Below are 21880 nucleotides of genomic sequence, written 5' to 3' on the forward strand. Positions count from 1 at the left end.
TGAGGCGGAAGAATCGCCGGAGCCCAGCAGGTCGAGGCTGCGGTGGCCGGGAGCGGTCACTGCACTCCAGTCTGGGTGACAGTGAGACTCCAATTGAAAAAAAAAAAAAAAAAGATTTTTTTAAATCCCCCTCAAACCCACCCCCTCCACCAGGGGCCATATCACCCATATTAAGAACTTGTAGCCTAAATGACTCTCATATGGGTATATTCTTCTGAGAGTGTCCTTTGCTTAGACGGCACATATCCACTATACTGACTTCCAGTTTGTAATATGCTTTTCTTGGACCTTAGAACACCACACGATCTCTATGTCAACATAACTGTCATTACAATAATTTCTAGCCAAAAATAGTCTAAATGTTCTCAACGTTGTTCATGTGTGCAGAAACGGTGAACAAATTTCCAGCAAATAAATGCTTTATCAGCATCTTCTTTCTCTGGTTCATAGAGACATCCATCCATGTGTTCAGTTAGGCATGCAATAAATATTTGAGTGCCCATTATGGATTAGGTACTGAGTTAGTGGTGGGATAAAGTCTCTTCCTCTCCTGGAATTTATGATCTAGTTCAGATTGTATCTTCTTCTCTCATTATTGCTGCTATGGTCATCACACAAAGCAGAGGCTACAAAAATTGCTTTGGAAATGTCTGGCCTAGACATTTCCTTTATCACTTTCAGATGATTTAGCCACCAAAGAAGCCCATGAATTTATTGTCGAAATATGTTCTCGTCAAAGACAAAAGTATTGGCCGGGCGCAGTGGCTGAAGCTTGTCACGCCAGCACTTTGGGAGGCTGAGGTTAGAGAATTGCTTGAGCCCATGGGTTCGAGACCAGCCTGGGCAACTTGGTGAAACCTCATCTCTACAATAAATCTCACACACACACACACACACACACACGCACACACACACACACACACACACACACACATTAAATTAGCCGGGCATGTTAGCACGTGTCTGTAATTCTGGCTACATGGAAGGCTGAGGCTGAAGGATCGCCTGAGCCTAGCAGTTCTACACTGGAGTGGCCGTGAGTGTGCCACTGCACCCCAGCCTGGGCGATGGAGTGGAACTCCAACTGCGGGGGGGGGGGTTGGGGGGGACAAAAGTATTGATTCTAGGAGCCAATTTACTAAAGTCTTTATCCTGACTTTCTATTTATTTTAGGCTTTGTGAGGCTTGGTTCACTAACCTCTAAAACATAATAACCACCTTGCAGGATTGTTTATGGCATTGTGGTCATATGTTACCAAAAAGTAGCTGTTCTCTCCCTCCACCATATATAATCCTATGTGAACATTAAAAAAAAAACCCTTTCCTACGATTATGTGTAAGCGACCACGGTATACTGCAAAAAACAAAATCAAAAACACTAACTCAAGGAGATATAAAATGGCTCAGTGACTGGTTAGGTAACTTCTTTCTTTGAATCTTTTTCTTCATCTGATTATTAAAAAAATTATGCCAAGGGTTTCGCAGGCTCTAAACTATGTCAACTATGATGCGAATATCGGTTCGCCTTATAACCACTTGTAAATAGTATCTGTGGGATTTACGTTTTACCTGAGCATCGATGGATATTAAGACACCATGAACCCAAATTTCAAGGCTATGAATTATGTAACTGAAGTCAGATCTGTATGCCGGATCTCATGAAATTTCATGAAATCAAAGGGTGGCTGATGGGTCCAAATTAACTCTAGCCTCATCCTCTACTTGGAGATCACCTAGCAGAACAGTCATTGGGCCCCTCCCAATTTCATATTCAGGCCAGCAACGTCTTCCACGCAACCCATGGCATTTCCCCATTCCCCTGTCCACAGCCCTCCCCTGCCGGCAGCCGGATGGTCTAGTCACCCCCGCTAGCCGCCCCTTCCTCCTTAAGGGCAGCCGCCTGGAAAGCCACGCCAGGAAGCGGGGGAGTCCACAAGGATCGGAACCTCCGGAACTTGGCGCGACGGCGACTTGCAGCTGCGGACTGGGGGACCGGAAAGGGGAGTGAGCCGCCGGCGCCGGACGTGATGAAAGCCGGAAGCGACATTCCGAGTTGGGATGGGGGCGCGGGTTTGGAAATTATAACATGGATAGCAACAGAACCCGGGCCTGCGTGGTTTCCAGCTCTGCGTCCGGTTCGCTGCGGACTCAGCCACCAGGCTTCTTTTTTTCTTTTGGTTCTCGGTGCAACGTGAGCCTTCCCTGAGGACCAGGAGGCGTGGGCCAGGAAGCCGCTTCTCATCCGGCTAGGCTCGAGAACGTTCCTCCGCCCTCCCGTAGGTAACTCGGCCGGATTCGCGCGATTTTCCTGGGCACCCGGTGGATTCGCCACGCGGTGGGCGCCTGTTCCTTGTCAAGACACTACTCACTGAAGTTCGGAGAGAAGATCCACCGCTTCCCAGCATTTCTCTCGGAGGAGAACCACACTACAGGGAAAATGTCCGTTTTCCCTAAAATATTTTTGAGACCTGAGGTTGAAAACTATCTTAAAGAGGGCTTTATGAATAAGGAGGTAGGTCAAATAAAGATTTTCGATGATATTTGAAAAAAAAAAAATTCAAATATTTACAAATTCTCAACTAGAAAAATGTCTAAAGGCAAATCTTCATGGCTGTTGTTTCTTGCTCGTCTGTCTGAATGTAAAAATAAAAATGTCTTTGAACAGGAATTAATGCTTAGTTGAGATAAGAGGTGATTAGTGTAACACTTAGGACTAGGAAAGAAGAGAAAAGCATGTCACATGCCTGGCACTCAAAGGCATGGCACTCAAGAGGTTATAAGGATGAACAGGAAAAAGGCCCTGTTTTCAAGAACTCAAGTCCAAGACCAAAGGCCCACCTCAGGTGAAAATCATTCGTTGAGTGCCTCCTAAATGTCAACCGTTATTTTAGGTGATTTGCAGACCTTTACATTTTAATCTACACAATCTTTTTGGTAGAGGGCTGTTTTTATTTTAATAGGTGAGAAAATAGTACAAGGAATCATGTAACTGACCCAAGTTACATGACGCAGCTCTCAAGTAACTACTGAAATCCAGGCAAAGAGCTCAGGTGTGATGAAAAAAGTTTTGGATTTTGAATCTCAAGCACTTGATTTGCATTCCAGTGCTTGAGTAAATTATATCACTTAACCTCGATTTTTCTCCTCTCTGCATCTTGAGAATGGTTTAAAATACTTTACAAAGTTCTTTAGGGTATTAAACATAAGTGAGAGTGGTGGGCATTGTTCTGACACATAAGTCCTCAAAAATGTTAATTTTGTTTGCTGCGGGCACTGCCTACCACAGAAGTCCTCAGTGAATGTTAATTGATTGCAAAGCTTGTGCTCTATTCCACGTGACATCTTGTCTCTAAGCAACTTTGTTTTTGCAAACCTTTTGTTTTCTTTTTAAATTAAAGTCCCTTAAATATTATTCATTTTTAAGTCAGGTTCGGTGGCTCAGCCTGTAATCCCGAGCCTTTGGGAAGCTGAGGTGAGTGGATTGCCTGAGCCCACGGGTTCGAGACTCCCCAGGGCAACTTGGCGAGACCTCATCTCTACAATAAATAAAAATTAGCTGGGCGTGGTAGTGCACGCCTGTAGTTCCAGCTACTTGGAAGGCTGAGGCGGAAGGATCGCCAGAGCCCAGCAGGTTGAGGCTGCGGTGGCCGGCAGCGGCGACTGCACTCCAGTCTGGGCGACAGAGTGAGACTCCAACTCAAAAAAAAAAAAATTATTCATTTTTAAATATGTTTTTGAAGCCATAACTTTCAGATTTGATTTCTGCATTTTATTTCCAATCATTATATTAAAGGGTAGATGGTGTGTGGTGTAGAAAGAGAAAATATATTCTGTTGATTTCAAGGGATTTAGAATATAAGAGAAGTAAAGGCATTCAATTTTTTTCAGCAGTTTAAAAAATGATAAACACTGTTTTATAGAAGAGCTCCAAATATCTCTGACACCACTTCTTCCATTAACCCACCACTTATAGCTTTACAAAAAGAATTGCCGGCCGGGCTCAGTGGCTCAGCCTGTAATCCCAGTGCTTTGGGAGGCCTAGATGAGTGGATTACCTGAGCCCGCTGGTTCGAGACCTGCCTGGGCATCTCTATAATAAAACACAAATTAGCCGGGCCTGGTAGCATGCGCCTGTAGTTCCAGCTACTTGGAAGGCTGAGGTGGAAGGATCACCAGAGCCCAGGAGGTCGAGGCTGTGGTGGCCAGGAGCAGCCACTGCACTCCAGTCTGAGTGACAGAGTGAGACTCCAACTCAAAAAAAAAAAAAAAAAAAAAAAGAAAAGCCATCCCTTTGTTAGAAAAGAAATATATATAGAAGGGAAAGGATTATTCCGTTTTAATAAGACTAAGTCTTGAGAAAGTATGAATACTTTAAGATTAGTGGAATAGTAGGCCGACAAGTAATTTGTGAAGATTCTGTTAAACAGAATGTAGTCCAAAAATGACCAAAAAAAGGTGGGGGGGGCAGTAAATATGTGCCTTGAAAAGCTTCAGTTAATTCAAAGGGAACCTGGTTGTTTGAGTCTTTATACCTTCATTTCTGACAGTTATCTTTACTACCCATCTTTTTTCGACAATATTTATTTGTTACATTTAATAATACTATATTAAGCTGATGTGCTGGGGATCTTTGGATGACAATGAGTATATCTATGCTACTTCTCTAAATATTGGTGTTTTAAAAGGCTGCTACCAATTTCTTGTAGGATATGATTTAGCAAGTTGACAGTTCTACAGAAGTGCTGTAATAGTTAACACATTACAAATAAGAATGACATCCTGAATTTATGTGAATAAATCTAGCAAATAGTAATATTTTCACAATGTTAATAATACTTTGAAGTTGAGGCACTTTTTTTCCAAGCCCTCTATGTCAGACATTTGGTTAGGTATTTATTAATACAAGGAAGTATTAACATTTTCTTAGCATTATTAACACTCAAAAAGTACAGCAAAATGAAATGGAACTGAACATTTGCTAAAAGATGCTTCATTAGATGGAATAGATATATAAGCATGTTCTGCTGAATGTTTTTATTCGTATAAAAATTTAAGCATTAACTTGTTCCTTTCTTCTTTTTAGGTTGTATCTGCTTTGGGTAAACAAGAAGCAGAAAGGAAGTTTGAAGCTCTGTTAAATCATCTGTCTCATCCTCCATTATTCACAACTGTCAGAGTGAATACACATTTAGCCTCAGTGCAACATGTGAAAAGTCTATTGCTTGATGAACTTCAGAAGGTTTGTGGAAATTTTTATGTCATTTTCTATATAATTTCATTTTTATTGTCTGTGTCATGTTGCTCCCCATTAAATCCTGTGAATGATAGAATATATTCCAACTTTAAAAATTAAAAAATTGAGGATTATGAATGCTAAATTATTCAAGATTATAGTATGTAGTAATGCTAGAACTTGTACCTAATACTTCTGATTCTTAACTTACTCATTTTCAGAGACTGGATAGCTCATTTAGCCCTTCTGGGCCTCAGTTGCTTCATCACATAATTTGTACATAAGTTAACATAAAGAGCCAAGCATGATTAAAGGATTTCCATTTGTATATCACAAGCTTCGTTTACATTAGATATTTAGAAAATTTCAGAATTTATCACTGATATTGATTCATTTATCTCTTTATCTTCAGTCTCATTACATCATGAACTCTTTGTCATTTTCTCCTTAAGAACAGTTCTATAAATATTAAGTTGTGAGTGGATGACCATGTTATGAGAAGATTGAGCTATGGTATCTGAGTGTATGAAACCAAAACTTAGTATAATAATTAAATAAGACTTAGAGAAAAGTTAATCTGATTTTTACTCATGGATAGTGATAATTCTATTGAGAGGAATGACAGGCATAAAATGTAAGTAGTTGCTCTAAGCAACTAAAATGATTACTTTTTGCAGAGCTATGCATTTGTCATTTCAGCTAGTAGAAAAGAATCTGCAAGCCGGGCTCGGTGGCTCAGCCTGTAATCCCGCGCCTTTGGGAGGCTGAGTTGAATGGATTGCCTGAGCCCGCGGGTTTGAGACCCGCCTGGGTAACTTGGCAAGACCTCATCTCTACAATAAATCAAAAATCAGCTGGGTGTGGTAGCACGCGCCTGTAGTTCCAGCTACTCGGAAGGCTGAGGCAGAAGCATCACCGAAGCCCAGCAGGTTGAGGCTGCGGTGGCTGGGAGCGGCCACTGTACTGTAGTCTGGGCCACAGAGTGAGACTCCAACTCAAAAAAAAAGGAGAAAAGAAAAGAATCTGTTCTGAGGCCCATTAAAGACATTCATAACTCAGGCAGATCCAGATTGTTTTAACAAATTTTCTAGCAAATTATTCCTAGAGCCTGGCTGGGTATTCTAATATCTTAGTTTGATGGGTGTACAAGATCTCATGGGATAGGGTCTAGGATAGGGCAGGCAGCATTGCTATGGGCTTTGAGTCTCTTTCCTTAAAGGTTAATATTGGACAGGGAAGCTTGGATCATAGGCATAGGAAACTTAGGGTAGAGCAGTACCTAATTCTAGCAAGACCGGGGACTTGGGAAAGGCTTTAGACCATTAATTTTCTTTCTCTTTTTACATTCAAAAGCTCATGTGTGTCCTAAAGAGATGTCCAGAGTAATATGATATGAAAGTAGGTCCCCAGATTTCTGGGCCACATACTGAAACTTAATTACTTAAAATTACATTTGGCTGGTGAGACTATAGAGAAGCTAGAACTTTCATATGTTTGCAGGTGAGGATGTAAAATGTTATGATCTCTTGGGAAAACAGTTTGATAGCCTCTTAGAGTTAAACATAAACTTACTCTAAAACCCAGCATTTCCACTCCTAAGTATCAACCAAAATGAAATGAAAATAGACCTACCTAAATTCTTGAACATGAATGTTCATAGTCGCATTGTTCTTAGTAGCTAAAAGAGGAAACTCCAAATGTTCATCAACTAATAAATAGACAATCAAACATATGATCAGATAATCATACAGTGGAATATTGTTCAGCAATAAAAATATTAGTAAGCAAAAGAAGCCAGACACAGATACCACATATTGTGTTATAGGTTGAGTATCTTTTATCCAAAATGCTTGGGACCAGAAATGTTGTGAATTCTGGGTGTTTTTGGATTTTGTAATACTTGCATATACATAATGAGATATCTTGAGTATAGGATCTAAGTCTAACATGAAATTTGTTTATGTTTCATATACACCTTGTACGTATAGCCTGAAGGTAATTGTATACAGTATTTTAATTACTGTGCGTGAAGTTATTTTGTTCACAGAGTTTGTGTACATTGAACTATCAGAAAGCAAAGGTGTTGGGCTGGGCACAGTGGCTCACGCCTGTAATCCTAGCCAAGGCAGAAGAATCGCTTGAGCCTAGATGTTCAAGACCAGCCTGAGCAACATATCAAGACCTCACCTCTATTAAAAAAAGAAAAGACAAAGGTGTAGTTGTCCCATATCTCAGCCACCTATGTGGAAAGTCTAGTTGTTTTGGCATCCTTGTCATTCCTGACTCTGAATTTATGTGGTACCGACAAGCAATCATTTTCCTACACTTATTCAAACATAGGTACTTAACAGTAAAAACATGACATACCATTAATACAGTGAAAAAATAATGTGTTCAATGTAACTAAGCACCACAACAAACTGGATAAACTGTGTGTTATATGCCTGTGCTTTGACTGTGACCAGTCATGTGAGGTCAGGTATGGAATTTTCTACAAGTGACCTCCTGTCAGCAAAAAGTTTTGGACTTTGGAGCATTTTCGATTTTCAAATTGGGAATACTCAACCTGTATTTCACCTCTATGAAATGTCAAACTTATGGAAAAAGATTAGTGGTTGCCTAGGAATGGGAGTAGGGAATGACTGAAAATGGGTGTGAAGGCACTTTGTGGAGTGATCTAAAACTGGATTGTGGTGATGGTTGCACACTTGGTTAAGTTTACTAAAACCCATTAAATTGTGCATGTAAAATGGGGTGAAATTTATGGTATATAAATTAATATCTCAATAAGGCAGTTTTAGAAAGAACATAGAATAGGCTGGGCACTGTGGCTCACACCTGTAATCCCAGCAGTTGGAAGACCGAGGCGGGAGGATCACATGAGCCCAGAACTTCAAGACTAGCTTGGGCAACATAGTAAGACCTGTCTCTATAAAACAGAAAATTTTTAAGAAAGAGAGTAGGGCAGGAACAAACATTGAAAGAAACTGGTGATAAGCTCAATTTGAAAAAAAAAAAGTTTGTGGTTATGAAAGGTATGCATATTCTGCATAATCTTAACATGCTCTTGATTCTAAATGAGAGAAGAAAACCTTTGGCTTGAGAACGTTTGATCTCTATGTAAAGTATTACTACAGTGTAAAGCAAATAGTATTTATAAAACAAACAAAAAATGACAAAAATCATTATCTTCTTTGGAGAGATCTGTTTCTTATAGTTGATACTGAAAGACCATCAAAACAATAAAGGAGGGAGGGAGGAAAAGCTAAAAGGGAGAAGATTTTTGTTGAATGAGTGGAATTTTACCCTTCAGATTACTTACTAGCTGTCTAGATATGTGTATGGTCTAAAATATCCTTTGTCTGGAAGAAGCAGAAGACCAGAGTGCCAGTAACTTGGTAGAAATGTAGTTATATTTCTCAGATATGGACAATTATTTTGTCTTTTATTTATTTTTTATTTTTTGATTTGGAGTCTCACTCTGTTGCCCGGACTGGAGTACAGTGGCCACTCCTGGCTACTGCAGCCTTGACCTGCTGGGCTCCGGCGATCCTTCTGCCTCAGCCTTCCAAGTAGCTGGAACTATAGGCGTGTGCTACCACACCCGGCTAATTTTTTGATTTTATTGTAGAGATGAGGTCTCGCCAAGTTGCCCAGACTGGTCTTGAATCCGCGGACTCAGGCAATCCACTCACCTCAGCCTCCCAAAGTGTGGGATTACAGGCTGAGCCACCGAGCCCAGCTTAGTTTGTCAACTTAAAAGTAAGTTGATTTTAGACATTTTTTCTAAGTAGCATATGGCTCCTACAAGACAATGCAAATATACGTTGTCGTTATTCCTCTTGTATATAGAAAGTGAATATTAGTGAGTTGATAAACCCTTGCTTACATGACACAGACTTGTCCTCAAATATTGTGTGTTGCCCTCCGAGAGGGTATACAGTTCCTGTCATCAAGTCACTATGTATCTGCTTTTTTATTCTGCTGCTTAGGGTGCCCAGTCATCTTCTGCCTGCAATAGTGTTACACTGGTGCATATTTGACAAACCACTTTTGGGAAAAATAACCCTGATTTGTGGTGTTTGATGATTTCTGTGATGTAAGTACTCCTACTTTGTGGAACTGTGGTAGATCAGCATGACCACAGAGCTGGGAAATGCATACAGTGGCTTTCCTGAGCCTGTGCAAACTGACAGGCTCCAGCACCTGTTCCACTGGCCCTGCATCTGTTTTCAGTGTGACAACCAAGTACCACAAAGGATTCTGAAAATCCTGAACATCTATAGTAAACATTTATTTCCGTCACCAAAACTGACATGGCTTCCAGTGTTGATAGAGTATATTGAGTACTATTAGTAATCTCAATCTTTAATGTTCTGTTCAGAAGCTTTTCTTAAATAAATAAATACTACATGTAATTCTTTTTTTTTTTTTTTTTTTTTGAGTTGGAGTCTCACTCTGTCGCTCAGGATAGAGTGCAGTGGCACACTCATGGCCACCCCGGCGTTGACCTGCTGGGCTCCGGTGATCCTTCCTCCTCGGCCTGCCAAGTAGCTGGAACTACAGGCGCGTGCTACTGCATCCAGCTAATTTTTTATTTATTGTAGAGATGAGGTCTCGCCACGTTGCCCGGACTGGTCTCAAACCTGCGGGCTCAGTCAGTTCACTCTCCTTGGCCTTCCAAAGTGCTGGAATTACAGACTGAGCCACCGAGCCCGGCTACATATAATTCTGTATTGGAAATATGTTTTCTTTTTTAAAAAATTTTTAAATTTTAATTATGTGGGGTACAACTCAGGGTTAGGTATACAAATGTTTATTATACAGATACCCTGGTTGATGAGGTGTGCCCTCCCTTCCCTGGCAGTTTCTCGCTACTGCCACTCCCACCCCTCCCCTCCCCTCCCCTGACAGTTTCCCACTATTGCCAGTTCCTTTCTGTTTTGTTTTTTGAGTTGGAGTCAATTATTTTGTCTTTTTTTTTTATTTGTTTTTATTTTTATTTTTTTGATTTGGAGTCTCACTCTGTCGCCCAGACTGGAGTGCAGTGGCTGCTCCCGGTCACCACAGCCTCGACCTGGGCCCCAGTGATCCTTGCGCCTCAGCCTTCCAAGTAGCTGGAACTACAGGTGTGCGCTACCACGCCTGGCTGATTTTTGATTTATTGTAGAGATGAGGTCTCGCCAAGTTGCCCTGGTGGGTCTCGAACCCGCGGGCTCGGGCAGTCCACTCACCTCAGCCTCCCAAAGGTGCGGGATTACAGGCTGAGCCACCGAGCCCGGCTCCAATCCCTTTTTTATTCTATTATGATAGTTGTTCAAGGTCTGCTTATAAGTGAGAACATGTGATACTCATTTCTTTGTTTCTGTGATAGTTCACTTAGTTTATAGCTTCTAAATCAATCCGAGTTGCTGTGAAGTTCATAATTTTGTCCTTCATGACTGTGTAATATTCCATTGTGTATATGAACCATATTTTTTTTTATCCAGTCCTCTTTTGATGGACAGCACCCATCACGGTTGGTTCCATGTTTTTGCTATTGTAAATAATGCTGCAATAAACATGCGTGTGAATGTATCTTTTTCATAGAGTGATTTCCTCTGGGTATATTCCCAGATTTTTAGATATTTTAGGAATCGCCACACTGTTTTCCATAGAGGTTGTACTAGTTTACACTCCCACCAACAGTCTAGAAGTGTTCCCTTTTCACCGCATCCTCTCCAGCATCTGTTGTTTTTTGAATTATTGGTGATGGCCATCCTGACTGGAGTTAAGTGGTATCTCAGTGTGGTTTTAATTTGCATTTCTTTGATGACTAGTGAGGCTGAGCCTTTTTTCATGTATCTGTTGGCCGCTCGTATGTCTTCTTTTGAGAACTGTCTATTCATATCTTTTGCCCACTTTGTAATGGGGCTGTTTGTTTTTTTCTTTTTGGCATGTTTGAGTTCCTTGTAGATCCTAGATGTTAGGTCTTTGTCAGATACACAGTTGGAAAAATTTTTTTTCTCAGTCTGTGGACCTTCTTCCTGCTCTCTCAGTGGTTTCTTTGGCTTTGCAGAAGCTTGTCAGTTTGATGAGGTCCAACTTGTCTATCTTATCTCTTGTGGCATGGGTGCTTGGGGTTTGAATCAGGAATTGGTTGCCAGTTCCAGTTTCCATAAGGATGTCTCCTGCATTTTCTAATTTGAGGTTCTTATAATTTGAGGTTTTACCTTTAGGTTTTTGATCCATTTAGAGTTGATTTTTGTATGGTGGGTAAGGGACCTGTTTCAATCTTCTGCATATGGTCAGCCAGTGTTCCCAGCACCCTTTACTGAATAGGTTTTCCTTTCCCCAGTGGCTGAGAGTGGAGGCTTTGTGGAAGATGAGCTGGTTGAGAAATTGAGGTTTTGCTTCTGGAATCTCTCTCCTGTTCCATTGGTCTATATGCCTGTTCTTGTACCAATACCAGGCTTGATTATTGTAGCTTTGTAATAAAGTTTGAAATCTGAGAGTGTGATACCTTTTGCTGGGGATTGTTTTGGCTATTCGTGGTTGTTTATGTTTCCATATGAATTCCTGTATCGACGTTTCCAGGTCTGAGAAGAATGCTGCTGGTAATTAATAGGTATTAAATCTGTAATTACCTTGGGTAGGATGGACATCTTAACAATGTTGATTCTTCCAATCTATGAGCATGGGATATTTTTCCATCTGTTTGTGTCATCTTTGCCAGTATGTTTTCTAAGTAAATCCCTTAAGGTAAACGTAGTTTCTGTTTATGATGCCAAACAGTAAGCAAAATGGAGTCTTATTAAGAGGTCAGGATACTTTGGAATTAACTTAGAGAAAACATTGTTGTGTTTTAAGGTCTTTTTTGATTTTTACAGTCTTCTGTGGAATAAAGTGAAAGCACCTCAAAGTTACCAGATAATGGTACACAATGATACTAAAAAGTTTTGTAAATCGAAATTTATCAAATATATTGATTACTTTATAATTATATGTGTTTATTTTTAACAGCAGTTTAATGGATTAAGTGTTCCCATTCTTCAGCATCCAGATCTTCAAGATGTCCTACTTATTCCTGTTATTGGACCTAGGTTTGTAACTCTTTTGTTTCCAAATTACATTCTTCTAAACAAAAGTTTGTCACAAGAATTTTTTTACTGTGGTGATAATACCAAGTTTCTCCATTGTTAGCAACTTTTTATGATAAATAGGAATTCAAAAATTCATGAATGCAGACTTCAAACTATATCATGGGAAATATTACAAAAGAAGATTAGAAATGGGCCCAGTGGGGCAACCCTCTTCAGTCCCCTCTCGTGGTGGGAGCTTTCTGTTCTCTCAGTAAATTTTGCTTTCTCAAAAAAAAAAAAAAGGGAAAGAAAGAAATGGGCTCAATGTGTTTTAGGTCTGTTTAATGCAGTGATTAATTTTTTTTTCTTTCTGAGAATCTTTATTATTTGCCTGTATTTCTTATGGCATTCTAGTGCTAAATTAAAACATTTTTTGAGTTGCAACAAAAATTTTAAAATAATGCTTTTCCTAATCTCATAGCTGATGTGTTTATAAAATTTTATTCATAATTCAACATTTAGGTGAAATTATGTGCTATATTTGTTCTACTCATTTGTGCATTTAGAAGGCATATGCTTGAACATTGAAAATTAGACATTCATATTATAATGGGAGATCTATTCCAAGGAGCATTTTTAAATCCCTAATTGTGTATAAAATTTATTTGAATACCTAAGAGTTATAATAAATATTAATGCTTATTTTGTTAAAACTGTAAAGTAGCTTACTAGTTAATAATAAAGCCATTATTATTCCTATTACTATTATTATTATTATTATCACTATCATTATTTGAGTTAGAGTCTCACTCTGTCACCCAGGCTGTAATCCTTCGTGGCTACAGCCTTGACCTGCTGGGCTCAGGTGATCTTTCTGCTTCAGTCTTCCAAGTAGCAGAAACTATAGGCACACGCCACCATGCTGGTTCATTTTTCAATTTATTATAATGACGAGATCTCGCCAAATTGCCTAGGCTGATCTTGAACCCATGGGCTTAGGTCTCCTCCACCTCCCACATTGTTGGGATTAATAGGTATGAACCACTGTGCCTGGGTTAGAATTATGATTTAATAACTTATGGTTTATCCTTGCAGTGAATAATATTATATGACCTTTAATGCGGAAGAATTATATGTACCTATGAGAGAAGATTCATGATCAGTTGTTAAGTATTAAAAGCAAATTGCTGTGGTTAGGATAATTACTTTTTTTCGATTAAAAATATACAGCTATGCATTTATGTATATTTATTACATGTAGAAAAAAGTCTTGAAGCTGTAGTGTACCTAACTCAGTGGTTAACTGTGAGGAGGTTGGATTGGGAGAAAAGGGGTAAATAAAAGGAAATTTTCATTTGTAACATTTATTTTATTTTTTACTAGTATGAATTTTTTGCAATTAAAAAATTGGTTTTGTGAACTTCTCATTCTACTCAGTTTTCTTAAGGTGAAATTTATGTGCAGTGAAATGGAGAGATCTTAAATGTACAGTTTGCTGAGTTTTGCCATATATATGCAGTCATGTAGCCAAGACCCAAGAGTCAAGTTAGAGCATTTCTGTTACCCCAGACCATTCTCTTGTACTCAGCTATCCCAGCAAAAAACACTGTTATGCTTTCTATCATCTTTTAGTTTTGGACCCATCAGATACTAAAGTAGATCACGGTCACAGGTCTTTTGAGATTATAGCCCTTATGAGCATGCAGAATTATAGTTACTTAGCTTCAAAATTTGACAATTTCTGATTCTTTTAAATATCCATTTGGTTTTTTATAGTTTTATTTTTAAGGATAGTTTATTTAGGTTTTTCTTTTTTTTTTAAGTAAGGCAAATTTGTTGTAACAATTAGAATTGTACACAAATAAAAGTGACCATCTATTACATCTTCCATCCACCTCCCAATTCTGTTTTTCTAAGCATTGAATTTGAATTCTTCTAGACAGTCTCTGGGTTTATACCTGCATACCTGAATGTGTGTCTACAGTCATTTGTACTCATTTCTAGAAAATAATTAGGAAAGATTATAATGCTAATTTGCTTTTCTGTTTACTTAAGAATATATTATAGATATTTTCCATAATTATATGTAGCACTATTTCATTCTTTTTAATAGCTATATAAGTAGTATATTTTATCACTGATCTCAGTTTAATTTTACAGTTCCCTGTTAATAGACATTTAATTTGTTTCTGTTTGTCATGATTACCAAAAGTGTTGCAGTGATTATTTGTGAACTTGTGAAAGCTTGTGTATAGAATCAATTGGTATGACATAGAATTACTGGTTCAAAGATCCGTACTTGCTTTAGTTTGAGACATTACCATATTAACTTTTACAGAATTTTACCAGTTAATGTTGCATCAGTATATGAGAGATTATGATTCTTTTATTCTTGCCAACACTGGCCACTTTAACTCTTTAAAAATATTTGGATGATTTAACTTTATTTTTTATACTTTTTATTTTTATCTGACCTTAATTCTTTCATGCTATTCTTTGTATTACTCTAGACTACTCATCAGCACTCTAGTGAACTATAAAACACAATGCAGGAAAGCATTAAAAAATTATTTAGGATTGTAAATTCACATACTTGCTATCCAAGTCAATTCCTTTTTGTTTATAAACTTCTCGCTTTTAATAAGTCTCTTTTGAATTTTCATTATGAGAAATGAGCAAATTCTTACACTTAAATTTCCCCTAAAACTTCCATCAGTTATTTTATTTACTGTGTAAGTTTTTTTTTTAAACATCGTGGGCTTTATCGCATAATTCTTCTTTAAGTACGATCAAATGAGTGCAGCACTTATTTTTAGCCTTTATGGCACAGTTTATTTCTCATTTCTTTATCTGGATTAGTCTCCTTGTTGGTAAGTGTAGTCAGTTAGCCGATCTCCAGCACCGTTTGCTTTTCCTTGAAGTATACCTCTTGAGAATGTCTGCCTGTTGCCTTCATATTTATACAACAGCTTGGCTGAATGTAGTGGTTTCAGGCCACATATTATTTCTCTTAGCACTTTGCAGACATTGTTTTTACAACCTCAATGGCCTCAACTGTTACTGTGGAGAAATCTGAGGCCCACCAACATTTTACCTCCCTTGTAACAATATCTTGCTTTCTTCTTGGAGATTTACGGGATTCTTAGTTATGGAACTACAGAAACTTGGCCAGGGTGTGGCAAGATTTTGAGTATTCCTTCTTTATTTTTTATTTTATTTTATTTTTTTAAATTGGAGTTTCACTCTGTCCCCCAGGCTGGAGTGCAGTGGTACGCTCATGGCCACTGCAGCCTTGACATGCTGGGTTCAGGTGATTCTTCCGCCTCTGCCTTCCAAGTAGCTGCAACTACAGGAGCATGCTACCACACCCAGCTACTTTTTTGATTTATCATGGAGACGAGGTCTCACCAAGTTTCCTAGGCTGGTCACGAACCCCTGGGCTCAGGCAATCCTCTCACCTCAGCCTCCCAAAGTGCTGGGATTACAGGCTTGAGCCATTGTGCCCAGCCTACACATCTTCCATTATTTCTCTGAATATTTTTCCCTTACATTTTCTGTATTCCCTGTCGTAAGGGCACCAGTACTTTGTGTGTTTCTTTTCTATTGTAGATATTCCCTGTATTCCCTGTGTTGGGGGTTCCAAGACAGTCTTTAGGTTCAGTGACTGACTAGAAGGATCTTAAGACTTAGCAATTAATCATGGCTAAAGTTATTATATGAAAGGACATAAGAGCAAAATCAGCAAAGGGAAAAGGCACATGAGGCAAAGTCTGGGGGAAACCAGGCACTAGTGAGGGCCCTCTTTCAGGTTGCAGATGACTGACTTCTCGTTGTATCCTCACATTGAGGAAAGAGTGAATAGCTCTCTGGCTTCTTCTTATAAAGACTCTAATCCCATTTGTGGGGACTCCACCCTCAAAACTAATTATCCTTCACTGAATCATGTAGAATGTCCTTGATTCCTCCTGCATCTTATTGTGATGTGTGAAATTGTCTGACAAGAAAACTTGTTAGAGATTCGGTGCCCAAGGTTTTCATTGAGCTGGGCACATAGGCACCATCTGCTAAGCATGTACCAAAATTCTGGACTCCAAAAAGAAAGCAGGTTCAGAATAAACCACATTGCTTGTCCAAACAGTTTAGGAACTGAGAGCCACTCTTAACCAGGGAAGGGTTTACATCACTGTTGGGAACTGTTTCCCATTCAAGTTTCCAGATGTCAAGGAACATACTCTCAAGGAAGACGTTTTGAGAACAGCAGTCTCGAGCCACTTAACACTAACTTTTTCTTGTTCTCTGACCAGTATAATCTTTTTAATAATTTTCATTTATTTATCTTTTTCTTCTGCATTCTGTGTTTTGTTCTTAAACCTCTCTTACTCACAGGTACTGTTTCAAAAGTGGGTCTTGCAGTGGTATAAGTCATAGATAAGTCAGTCTTCTCTGTGCTTTGCATTTCTTATCTCCAAAGGTGGGATTAAAAATACTATCTAGTGATAGGGTTGTTGATTAGGCCCCCCAGGAGCCTTACTTTGTCAGAGATATGCACACCCTATTGAGTTTGATCAAACTAGATAGCATCCAAATTTCACTGTCAGCTAATTATTTTTTTGTCACTGGGTTTATAGCTGTTTTTTAGTTTTATTGCATTGGGAATTTTCTAGTGAGGGCCCTCTTTCAGGTTGCAGATGACTGACTTCTCGTTGTATCCTCACATTGAGGAAAGAGTGAATAGCTTTCTGGCTTCTTCTTATAAAGGCTCTAATCCCATTTGTGGATTAGGCTCTAATCGCATTTGTGGATTTGTGTTCTCCTTTCATTTCTATGAATTTAAGAGAAAGGTGTTAATGTTCTTACTTTGGTTTTTCACTAGAAGCTCAATATCACACAATTATTTAAAATATGAAAGCATGAGTTGAACTTTACAGATAGTAAGCAGTTTTTTTTTTTTCTTTTTTTCCCTGAGTTGGAGTCTCACTCTGTCGCCCAGACTGGAGTTCAGTGGCCACTCCCGACCACTGCAGCCTCGACCTGCTGGGCTCCGGCGATCCTTCCGCCTCAGCCTTCCAAGTAGCTGGAACTACAGGTGTGCGCTACCACACCCGGCTAATTTTTTGATTTATTGTAGAGATGAGGTCTCGCCAAGTTGCCCAGGCGGGTCTCGAACCCATGGGTTCAGGCAATCCACTCACCTCGGTCTCCCAAAGCGCGGGATTACAGGCTGAGCCACTGAGCCAGGCCTAGTGAGCGGTTTTAAAAGTTATTTTTCACCACAGATTCAGGTTCCCTCAGTTAATTTAAATGATAGTTCATGTACTAACGAAATATATTTTAATTTTGGGAAGATGATTTTGTGTGGTAATTTAATACCATTAAATATAAGGTTGTAGTACTGAATTTGATGGTATCAATATCAATTTTATTGAAAAACTTAGGAGAAAATTGAATACTAGACTTATTGTGGTAAAGAAGCACTTATAACATTATATTACAACCAGCAGGTTTCTAAAGACTTCTTTAGGTCAATAGAATTTTTTAGACTGATACTCAGTTTGTAATTTTAAGGAATTTCTTTTTTTTTTCCGTTAATGCTCCTCCCTCTTTGATAAAAAATCTCAATATTTCTAGCAGGTTGGAAAATTAATTTTCTTTCTTTTACAATTGAATAGTTCAACAGCATAAATCTCTTGAGATCCAGATGAAGCTGGATTTGCTTTCTCTTTCAGCCTGCTTGATTTCCATCTTTACGAAGTTGCCTTGTCACTAGTGTCAGTACTGTGTTAGCTTATTTCTCATAGTTCTGGAGGCTGGAAATTCGAGATAAGGTGCCAGTGCAATCATGTTCTGGTGAGGGCCCTCTTTCAGGTTGCAGATGGCTGACTTCTCGTTGTGTGCTCACATTGCGGAAAGAAAATGAATTTGGTTTCTGGCCTCTTTTTATAAAGGCACTGATTCCGTTCATGAGGGTGCCACCCTCATACCTAATTATTTCCCAAAGGCATCTCCAAAACCATCTTAATGGGATTAGGGTTTCAACATAGGAATTTTGGGGAAACACATTGATTCTTAATGAGCACTTTAAGATTTCAATATCTATTTGTATATGTGAAATAATAGGATAATTAATTACAATTGAATATTGAAAACTAGAAAATTGTTGCATAAAGACTGCTGATTAAATAAAGATAGCAGTCTTGCTGAAAATAAATATTTGGTTGGCATACAACAGTTTAATGTGATATTTCAAAATTTTATTCTTCATCGTCCATTTGGGATATAGTTGTTAATATATGTGTATTTTTTAAAGGATCAAAAGATAAAAGTCTGTATTTTTAGATATTCTTTAATAGGCCATTCCTGTAATCTCGATGTTTAATTGCTAGTTACTTCATTTTTTTCAGTGCCCAGGATTTTTATTTAGGGCTCATCTTGTAGGTACCCCTTTTTCTGTCCATACCCAAGTTCCAGACTCTCAGGAGGAAAGCTAGTATTCACCATAATTCATGTTGTTTGTTTAAGCAATTTAGGGACAGTAAACCACTCTTATCAGTTAATAGTAGAAGCCCCCTGAAATCTAAATTCCCAGATTCCAGTCAGTGGACAACCCTGTATGCAGGCTTTTCAAAGGATAGCAGTTCAGTCCTACTATGGTAACTTTCTTCTCTACAGTTCTCCATTCCAGAATTTATCCTTTCCTCTCCATGAAAAGGTTATTTTTATAAAAACTTTCTGATAAACAATACAGGGTTCATTTCATAAAACTTTTTTTTTTTTTTTTTTGGGTTGAGGTTTCTCTCACTTTGTCCCCCAGGCTGGAGTGCAGTGGTGTGCTCATGGCTTACCACAACCTCAACCTCCTGTGCTCAGACAGTCTTCCTACCTTAGCCTCTCAAGTAGCTGGGACTATATAGGTGCTCGCCACCATGCCTGGCTAGTTTTTTTATTTTTTTTTTGTACAGACAGGATCTCACTATGTTACGTAGGCTTTTCTTGAACTCCTGGGCTCAAGCAGTCCTCCTGTCTTGACATTGCAAAATGCTAGGATTATAGGCCTGAGCCTGTATGCAATATGTAAGATGCATGGGTATCATAAAGATGAATAAGACATAGATTTTCAGTCTAATGGCAGGATCATTGGAAAAAATCAGACTGTTAGGATTGCCACAGTAGAAGTATATGCCATTGTAGCTTAGACTAGGAAGGTCTGAGCATAAGGAAATTGGTAATGATTTTCTCCAAGCAGATAATATTTCAGTTGAGCCTTGAAGGTGAGTAGGAATTAGGCTGATGGGGAGATAAAGTGGGCATAGGTATGCTAGAGAGAAAGCATAAGTAAAGATATGAAAGCATGAAAATATATAATGGTTCATGATAAAAGTGATCAGATTTGGCTACTGAATTGGTTTTTAGAGAGCTGGGAGAGGCAGACTGTATAGTATGAAGAATTTTTTTTTTTTTAACTAAGGAATTATTTTTCTTTTCCATAGACAATGGAAGCCAAATAATTTTTATTAAGAGTCGTGATTACATCTGTTATTTAGAAATATAATATTGGTGGTAGTTTTCCAAACTGCATGCAGTTTATGACCCATTTGTAGGTTGTGAAATCAATTTAAATTGGGATATTTTATAATATATCATTGCATTACACATAGTAAAGGTGTCATTTCAGGAAGTGTTATAAATGTGTCCACACAGATGTGTGTGTAGTGGGTCATGATATTAAGTGTATTTCTTAGATTACAGTCAAAAGTTTCAAAAACCTTTTTTCAAAAGATTGACTATAAAGGTGGAGACAAATTAAAAAGCTATCTCAGTTTTTAGTACTAATTTCTGGTAAATAACCTGAAATTTTTTCGCTACGTACATGGGAGGACCCCCAAAAAACCTGGAATTATCTTTTTGGAGGGCAGGCCCTTGTAATATACTTGTTCCTCTCGATAAAATGGTCAACCAAAGTATTTATATGGAAGTTTTGAGAAGGTTGTATCACGATTTGCAAAGGAAACGTTCCAAGTTGTGGCAAACAGGTGACTGTTCTTCCACGTGGCAACACATCTGCCCACACTGCGCTGAGTGTTCAGCAGTTTTTGACTACAAATGGCAAGATCCTCATGCCCCACCCTCCCTGCTCACCTGATCTCGTGCCCAGTGACTTTTTTTGTTTGTTTGTTTCCCAGTATGAAAAAGTTCTCAAAGGGAAGTGTTTTGCTGAAGTGGAAGAGATGAAGCAAAAAATGGCAAAAACACTAAATGGCATCAAAATGCTGAGTTAAAAAACTGTTTAGAGCAGTGGAAAAAGCATCTCAATAGATGTATTACGTCAAGCAATGTTTTATAAATTCAGTTTTTTGGGGGGTCCCTCATATACCTAAGAGTGCTAAATAAAAAACAAAGTAGGCCGTAGCTGAGTGATTCAGAATGTAAGTGAAATATTCAGGGGTTAGGAATGAAGGATAACTGAATAAAAAGAGCAGTATGTGAGCTAATGTTGGGGTGTTAGAGATATGGGAAAAGAGGTGGCTGGTCTTCTAAATACAGGATCTTTGGTTTTAACAGTAGATGTTATCACTAGGGACAGAACTATCCAGTGATCAGTACAAGGTAGTAATTAAAATGTGGATCTCTCTTGCCTAAGGATCTAGACTGGAGAAAAACAATTCTGAGAATGCACAACTATATAGTTCCATACCTCATAATTTTGTGGAATTAAAATTCATACTACCCAAGTTGTATAACTGGGAAACTAACATACCAATTTGGTTCCAAGTATGTCCCTGAGGTGCTTGGAAAAACCAAGGAAAATCACTCTGAAGTGGCATACACTCATTCACTCCAAGCCATGCACTTTTTTTGTTGTTAAAAGCTGAACTAGGAATCAAACCGATGTAATCACGACTCTAACGAGTGAGAATCAGCATATATAACTAGTTGCAGGATTAGATTTTCCTAAAAATTTAACAAATAGAGCTCTCTGGTAGAGACTATAAAATCTGTTTTCTTAAAATGTTTACAAACAAAAGAATAAATTTAAAACATGAGAGACTCTAACAGTATAAAAGGTAGAATTGAGAAAGAATTTCCAGAAATATAAATATCATTAAAATTGAAAACTCAATGAATTAAAGTTGCAGATTAGACCCAATTGATGAGAGAATTACTGAATTAGGGAATGGCTTTTAGGAAATTATTTAGAATGCAGCAGAGATAAATAATTGAAAAATATTGTTCGGTGTTGTGACTCATGCCTGAAATCCCAGCACTTTGGGAGGCTGAAGCAGGGGGATCGCTTGAGGTCAGGAGTTTGAGGCCAGCCTGGTTGAAGTGGTGAGACCCCATCTCTACAAAAAAATTATTTTAAAAAAGGAAACAAAATTAAATATATGAAAGTGAAATTGAATCATGGAAAATTAAAGGAGAAGGCACTTTATATTTCTAATGAGTCCCAGATGTAGAGAATAATAATAATGAGGGAAAGACAATAATAAAAAATGTAATGATTAATACTTTTTTAGAATTGTTGTAAAATTTAAGAAGTAAGCGGCCAAAAGTAAAAAATAAAACCATGTTTAGATACTTCAGAATG

The 21880-nt window shown here is 38.4% G+C and overlaps 1 protein-coding gene across 4 annotated transcripts in view; it reads left to right on the top strand.

Moving 5' to 3' along the window:
- The first annotated feature begins 2136 nt into the window (after positions 1-2136).
- NSUN6 (NOP2/Sun RNA methyltransferase family member 6) overlaps positions 2137-21880 on the top strand; it is a 59446-nt gene continuing 39702 nt past the window's right edge. Inside the window, exons 1-3 of one of the 4 annotated variants that reach the window (XM_008055246.1) lie at positions 2137-2512; positions 5084-5239; positions 12236-12315. In XM_008055246.1, the coding sequence (XP_008053437.1) occupies positions 2438-2512; positions 5084-5239; positions 12236-12315 (311 nt within the window). In that variant the 5' untranslated portion in view covers positions 2137-2437. The remainder of the gene's footprint in view (positions 2513-5083; positions 5240-12235; positions 12316-21880) is intronic. The other 3 variants (XM_021710995.1, XM_021710996.1, XM_021710997.1) reach the window with 3 other exon arrangements.

This window comes from Carlito syrichta, unplaced genomic scaffold (assembly GCF_000164805.1).
Source record: "Carlito syrichta isolate Samal-C Ts95f unplaced genomic scaffold, Tarsius_syrichta-2.0.1 Scaffold301791, whole genome shotgun sequence".
Taxonomy (NCBI): domain Eukaryota; kingdom Metazoa; phylum Chordata; class Mammalia; order Primates; family Tarsiidae; genus Carlito; species Carlito syrichta.